At 65.9% G+C, this 7,000-nt stretch overlaps 1 protein-coding gene across 1 annotated transcript in view; it reads left to right on the forward strand.

Annotated features, from left to right (window-relative positions):
- Window positions 1-2,638, forward strand: part of INTS1 (integrator complex subunit 1) — a 34,012-nt gene extending 31,374 nt beyond the window's left edge. Inside the window, exons 44-48 of the mRNA XM_026447203.1 lie at window positions 492-605; window positions 1,250-1,320; window positions 1,667-1,758; window positions 1,935-2,044; window positions 2,199-2,638. Of these exons, the coding sequence (XP_026302988.1) occupies window positions 492-605; window positions 1,250-1,320; window positions 1,667-1,758; window positions 1,935-2,044; window positions 2,199-2,314 (503 nt within the window). The 3' untranslated portion in view covers window positions 2,315-2,638. The remainder of the gene's footprint in view (window positions 1-491; window positions 606-1,249; window positions 1,321-1,666; window positions 1,759-1,934; window positions 2,045-2,198) is intronic.
- Window positions 2,639-7,000: the final 4,362 nt, after the last annotated feature.

Raw genomic sequence — 7,000 nt, forward strand, 5'->3', positions numbered from 1 at the left:
ATCACTTCCACCGCCGGCGCATCGCCCCGCCCCCACCACATCGCCTCCGCCCCTGGCACATCCACCACCCACCAGCGCTTGTCCCAGGTGTCCCTCCCCAGGAAGCGTTCCCTGGTCCTACTGGCAGGTCTTGTCCTTGGCTCTTCCCTCCCGTCCTTCCCTGCCTGAGGTGACACGGCACCGCAGCATGTCTCTCCTGTGCCGCTGGAAGAGTGCCAGGCCCGGGTCCCAAGCCATCCTGCCTTGTGCCCAGTGGGTCATGGCCCACATTGCGAGAAACCCAGCAGGGAGAGACTCGCAGAGGTGCATGCCTCGGATCCAAAGGCAGCTCCCGGCTCCTGGCTCCACCCCATTTGTGGAGCGCTGCTGTGTGCTGGCACCTTGGGAGCCTGGGCAGTGGCCGCTGTGCTGTCGAGAGGGCAGGCCCTGGTGCTTCAGTGTGGCACGTCCTGCCGCTCCCGCCCTCCTGCAGCAGTGCCACTGTCTTCCAGAGGAGAGCTCAGCCGGCTCCTTGCCCCTGGTCAGCGTGTCTCTGTTCACCCCTCTGACTGCGGCCGAGATGGCCCCCTACATGAAGCGGCTTTCCCGGGGCCAAACGGTGGAGGGTGAGTCGGGCCCTGCTTCACCCACTTGAGGTCAGCGCCTGGTCGGCGCTCTGGGTCCCATGTGGCTGCGGGTAGCAACCAGCAGCTATCCCGGCACTGACTGGGGCGTGAGCACGGCCCACGCTGGGCTGTGGGTGGCTGGGCCAGTCCTGACACTGGGGAGCACCCCCAGAGAGGGCCTTAGAAACTCAGGGGCCCAGGGGAGCTGGAGGGTGCTGCTCTGCTTCAGACAACAGCAAAAAGCAGGGGAGCACCCTGAGGGGGTGGGGTTGTGGCAGGAAGAGGTCAGGCAGGTGGGCAGGACCAGCGGGTAGGCAGGACTGGTGGCCACCTTCGGAGAAGAGCCAAGGCTGGGTGGCCCAGGTGGAGCCGGGCCGTGGGGCCACTTGATGCTAAGAGCACCCTGGATGTGGGGCTGCCGCAAGGGGTCAACCTCTTTCCTTGGAGACCACGAGTAGGGGCAGGGACAGGCATTTGTGGAGCTTGGGGGCTTCACTGCTGCGGGCATCACTGGGCTCATGCTTTCCAGTGCTTTCTGTCCTGTGGTGCTCGGGGCCTTGCCCCTCTGCGTGGCTGGCCAGGGTGGGGTGGGCAGAGGTCTGCTGGGGCCCTTCAGCTCTGGCCTGGCCCTTTCTCTGTGTTAGATCTGCTGGAGGTTCTGAGTGACATAGACGAGATGTCCCGGCGGAGACCCGAGATCCTGGGCTTCTTCTCGGTGAGCTGGATGGGGCTGAGGGAGAGCTGGGAGGAGCTGATCCCTTGGAGAACCCCAGCAGGGCCACTGCCCCCAACAAGGTGTGCCTGCTTTGAGCCCCAGGGAGTCCTCTGAGGCCGGGCTTCAGGTGGGGCCCCAGCCCAGGCATTCACAGTCGAGCCGCCACCAGGGCGGGCCCACCTTCAGCCCTGGGCTGGGACTGGCCAATGGCGCATGCGTCCTGCCTTCTGGATAGGAGCCTAGGGTCCCTGCCATTGCCATCGGCCATCAAGAGACCAAGAGGTGAAGGGGCCTCGATGGGGGCTGGACCCCCCGGTCACACACCTCCCACCTTTCCCCCGGTCAGACCAACCTGCAACGGCTGATGAGCTCAGCCGAGGAGTCTTGCCGCAACCTGGCCTTCAGCCTGGCCCTGCGCTCCATCCAGAACAGCCCCAGGTGAGACCACCGCTGGCCTCTGTGCACCGCTGCCGCCGGGCCTTGCTAAACCAGGTCACTGCTTGACCCACCTGGTGGCCAGACCAGGCTTCCAGGCGGCGCAGCTCGCCCTGTTGGGTGGGGGTCTGGTGTGGGCACAGGGAGGGGGTGCCCACTGAAGTGCGTGGCTCTTTCAGCATCGCAGCTGACTTCCTGCCCACATTCATGTACTGCCTGGGCAGCCAGGACTTTGAGGTGGTGCAAACGGCCCTCAGGAACCTGCCCGAGTACACTCTCCTGTGCCAAGGTGAGGATGGGTCCCCCGTCCGGGGCCCTGGCAGCCCCCGGGGAGGCCGGAGGCGCGTCTCCCGAGAGCTGGCTTTTGCGAGTCCCGAGGTCTGGTCACTGCGGCCAGGGTGTTTGTGGCCAGCGTGACGTGCAGGGCCCTGTCTCCCCCACAGAGCACGCAGCTGTGCTGCTGCACCGGGCCTTCCTGGTGGGCATGTACGGCCAGATGGACCCCAGCGCGCAGATCTCTGAGGCCCTGAGGATCCTGCATATGGAGGCCGTGATGTGAGCCTGTGGCAGCCGACCCCCTTCCAAGCTCCGGCTCGTCCCCCATCCCTGGGATCCTCAAGGCGAAGCCCAGGAAGCGCCGCCATTACTGGTCTCTCCGAGGAGGTGAGGGCGCCGAGCTCCGAGGCCAGGCAGGCCCAGGAACAATACTCCGAGCCCTGGGGTGGCTCCGGGCCAGCTGCTGGCATGGGGAGCCGTCCACCAAGCCCTCATTCACCTTCCGGGCGACAGCCCTGCAGTGGAGCTGTGGGCAGCGTGGCCCAGCGTGTGCAGGATCCCACCGGCGTGGCCTGGGCTGGTTTTGAATGAAACGATCTGAACTCTCTGTGTACTCTCTGGTGTCCCATGTCACCCTCTGGCCAGCTGGAGCCTCAAGGACCCTGGCCTTGGCTCCCCATCCCTGCAGCGCAGGGAGTTGAGCAGGGTCCTAGGAGGTGGAGACCAAGGCCAGGCCGGGCTCTCCCTTGGGCCAGCAGTTCCCGCAGGTGTCGAGGGTCAGGGGACGCTGCCTGCTTGGCTGCCCCCACCATCACGGTCTCCCCATCAGGTGCCGGCCCTGGGCCCTGCCTGGCCTCGAGTCCTCTGCTTACGGGGTTGGCCTCTGTTGAGTGAGTCCAGCCTTGTCAGGCTGCATGGGGGACTGGCCCGGCAGACCGATCTCTCCCTCCTGCACTAAAAGGATCAACAAGGCCCTGAGAGCCTCAACTGTGGGTGTCCCGCTGTGGGAGCTGAGTGGGGTTCCCATTCCAGAAGAGTCCGAGTAGCCGGCGATGCTCGTCCTGCCTTTCCCAGCACCCGCTCACAGGGGAGGGTCTGGGAGGGTCCTAGTGCATGAGGGATGGAGGTTGGCGTGGGGCCCATTTGCTGGCCCGGCTCGGGTTAGAGCTGCCCACCCGTCTGTCCTTGCCGCACTGGGGTCTTCCCAGCACACAGACGGGACCCGTGCTCTCCCGGTTCCCTATGAGTGCCCCCAGGTCAGCCCCGCCCCGGCCGCCCACTGCCTGGGCCACTGTGGCTGAGAAGCTGACCCAGGCCCTCCTGCAAGCCCAGGTAGCGCGAGGCTTCAAGGTTCTAGTGATGCCGTGGCCTTGGGGGATGCCCCGTGACAGCATCCAGCAAGGGGGCAGCCAGGCTCCAGGCCCACAGCCTCCCAGCCCAGCCCCTGGCCTGCATGCCTGCACCACCCACCCGGGCCCCTGCGCCCTCCTGCCCACCCTCCCCAGACTCTTCCAGGCTGCACAGGTCCAGGGACCAGGTCCTGGGTCGGGGGAGCCAGTGCCGGGTCTAACACCAGATGTGTCTGTCTGCAGCTGGCTCCTGTGGCTTCAGGGGACTGGGAGGCTGCTCTGGGAGTGACTTGGAGGCCTATGGGCCGCCGAGCAGCCTCCATCCCAGCTGTGCGGGGCCGTCCTCCCCCACCCTTGCCCTTAGTGCCTTGCCTTCAGGACCCTGGTGCCAGCACCTCTGCCCTGGGTCCAAGTGTGTGTTAGGGTTAGGGACAGGGACAGCAGTGAGGAGCGCCCAGCACAGGCCTGGGTGTGGGATGAGGCCCTTTCTGCTCTGCTGCTGGCTCTCCTACTTCTGCACAGATAAGGGGCAGGGCTGAGATTTGAGCCCTAGGGCCCTGGAGCCATGGGCTGCCCCGGGGTGGGACCTGGGAGGCCTAGAGGCCCTGGGGCTGGGCTGAGCGGAAGCAGGGCCTGAGGTTTGTGCAGTGGGAAGGGGCCCGGGAGGCTCAGCAGATGCAGGGCAGGGATTTGGATGCCTCCCCAGCCCCGGGGGTGGGGTGTGGATGTAGGGAGGCATCCTCATAGGGGGTGGGTTGTGCAGGCTGTGCGGGCTCAGGGGTCAAGGTCAGGGCCTGCGTCCACCCGAGTCTTAGAGGACAGAAGCATGTTATGGCTTGGCGGGGACATGACCCAGTCTCATCTGAGACCGAGTGAGGACGGGCCCACCAAGCCTGCTGGCCCCCAGTGTCGGCTGTATGCTCCACACCCGAACCCCAGCCTCCTGAGGGCCAGGCTGTCTCTCCCAGTCCTGGATGTGGGGCCTTTGCCAGTCCACACCTTCGGGATCCCAACCCCTCTCCCCAGGTGCAGCACCTGAGCCATGTCACCGCGTCCCCTCCAGCCAGGAGCTACCCTTTCCTGACGCTACACCTGCTATGGGTTCCCGAGGCACCTCCTCAAGGCTGGCTTCCCGCACCCCACAGTCCGGAGCCTCCTGCAGCCCCGCCAGCCTCTGGTCCCCTGCTCTCCTGACGTCACTCCAGCCAGGCTGTGGGGTGGGGGTCCTTCCAGCCAAGGCCTGCCTGCCTCAGGGTCTGATCAGAGAGGGAGAGTGAGGTCTGAGCTCTGTGGGCTCAGAACCCAGTGCCTGGGTTGAGGACAGGGAAAGGGAAGGACGCCACTGCCAGGCCTGGAGGCCAGTGTGTGTGTCCCAGCTGGGCGCAAGCCTGGGCGCTTCACGGGGGTGCCCGTGTCTGGCTCGGAGCAGCCTGTGACAGGTAGAGCCCCAGGACATTGGCTGGGGTCGTGGACCAGGCACGGGGAAGGGAAATGGGGAGGGCGCTGAGGGCAGGGCCCTGATCCTGGGGCCTGGGACCCTCTCTGAGCCTCTTGCTGCCTGGGCCTGTGTTCACTCCTGCCCAGGAGGCAGCGGAGGTTAAGCTAAGCAGAGGCATCCAGGGGAAGTAGCTGGCCTGGCAGGTGGCAAGGGCTCAGGCTAGGGGTATCGGCTCTGGTGTGTGTGCCGACTGGGGCTGGGATGTGCCAGGCATGCCCAAGACCCCACCTACCCCAGGGTGCTGACCCCAGGGCTCAGGGACTTGGTGGCTCAAAATTGTGGCACCCGAGGGGCAAACTTATCCCCCACCTGGCCAAGTGCTTCCCTAATCTCTGGAGGGTGGCCTGGGCCTGTCCCCACCATAGAGGGAACCCCAGGGGCGTGTCTGGCCTTGGCTGCGGGGTGGACCGCGGGTTCTGTGTCCCAGACGTGAGAGGCCTCTGCGATCTGTGCTGGGGAACATGGGGGAGACGGCTGGGAGGGAAACCTGACCGCTCCTAGACAAAGAAATGAGTAGATTGGAATCTGTGCCTGCAGCAGGCGCCTGGCAGGGGCCGTGTGAGCAGAAGTGTGGGTGTCGGAATGATGGTGCTGACCCCAGGGTGGACGGGGGGCTGCGGGATGGACCAGGGAGCCCTGGGTCAGGCCATGATCCACGCATGGCCTCTCCCTCCCTCTGGTTCCCCAAGTTCCTCACCATGGCCACTGGGCCCAGGGACCTCGGGAACCAGCCGTGTGGGGCACCCAGTAGGACCCCTGCGCTGCTGGGTGGCTGCAGGCAGGTCCCAGGCCGTCTGTTCTGGAACAGTGGAGGATCTGGGATCAGCACCTTCCCACGTGGCTGTGACTGAGCCCCTCGCCCAGGTCACCACTGGAGCCCAGGTGGCCCCAGGACTGAGAGAGTCCGGCCCAGACCCCACAGTTCCCTTCCTTCCAGGAGCATGTCCGAGCCAGGCCAGGCAGGATGCCAGCCCCTCCCGGTGGTTCCTGGCAGTCCCGGGCGCTCTCCTCCAGGTGGGGATGGGGTGGGGCCAGGAGATGCCATAGCGACAAGCTCACCTGCTTCTTCAGTGTCAAAACAAGTGCTTCCGGGTTTCAGTTTCAGGTCTGGCTGGGGATGGACCATGACCTTCAAACAGGCCAGACGGTGGTGGCCACAGGGCCGAGTGTGGGCACCTGGGGCCTGAGCGCCCTCGGCAGCAAGAGTGCAGGTCTCCCCATGAGGTGTCTCCCCCATTCACCCTGGGAGGCCCAGACAGTGGCCCGAGGTCACGTGGCAGGTAGGGTGCTGGGCAGGAGCTGCTTGGGGGGCCTGGGCCTCCCCCAGCTCCCTTCCTCAGAGCAACCCAGACCCCTGACCCAATTAGGCCCAGGCCTAGCCAGCAGCTGGAATCATTCCAGGTGCTTCAGAAGAGGGGGGTGTGGCTGAGGCCTCTCCTGGGGACAGTGGCCCCTTCTGTCCTGGGAGGTGGCCTGTAGGAAGCTGAGGAGCACGGGCAGGCAGAACTAGATATCCCGGTACTTTCCAAACCCCCTCACTGGGCCAGGCCCAAAAGGATACCCCATGCCAGGCCCTGCTGGGCTCACCGGGGACCCAGGGTTGGACCCCAGTAGGCCTGTGCCAGGGTGTGGTGGGCACCCTCTCTGTGCCCGGGGGTTAGGAAGGGCTCTTGGGGGAAGGCAGCATGGCGGGTGGGTCTGGATCGGTAGGGAGGAGTTGGGCCCATCCACTTGCAGTGGGGCACAGGGCTCTGGCTGACCACCAGCAGGGCAGGCGGAGGGGAGGGGCCAGCACCCACAGCCCCCTTTTCTCACTGGTGCCCTCCTGCTATGGAGCCAGGCCTGGAGAGGCCTGTAAGCCTCAGGGGGAACGGGGCAGGCCTGGCACACAGGGCTCCTCGGGTGCTCATCCCTCACCCCGTAGTAGGGAGACTGGGACCCTGGGAGGGGAGGGAGCCGGGAGGCGGCCACGTGCCGTCCCTAAGATGGAAAACGCAGGGACCTGGTGAGGGTGGCACCGACCACAGTGTTCTGCACACCAGGCCACTGGTGGCGCCCCGGCTGTGGGGGACACAGGGTCCTTGGAGACAGGGCCTGAGGTCCTCCAGAGCTGGGTTACGGT

This window comes from Piliocolobus tephrosceles, chromosome 8, assembly GCF_002776525.5.
Source record: "Piliocolobus tephrosceles isolate RC106 chromosome 8, ASM277652v3, whole genome shotgun sequence".
NCBI lineage: Eukaryota > Metazoa > Chordata > Mammalia > Primates > Cercopithecidae > Piliocolobus > Piliocolobus tephrosceles.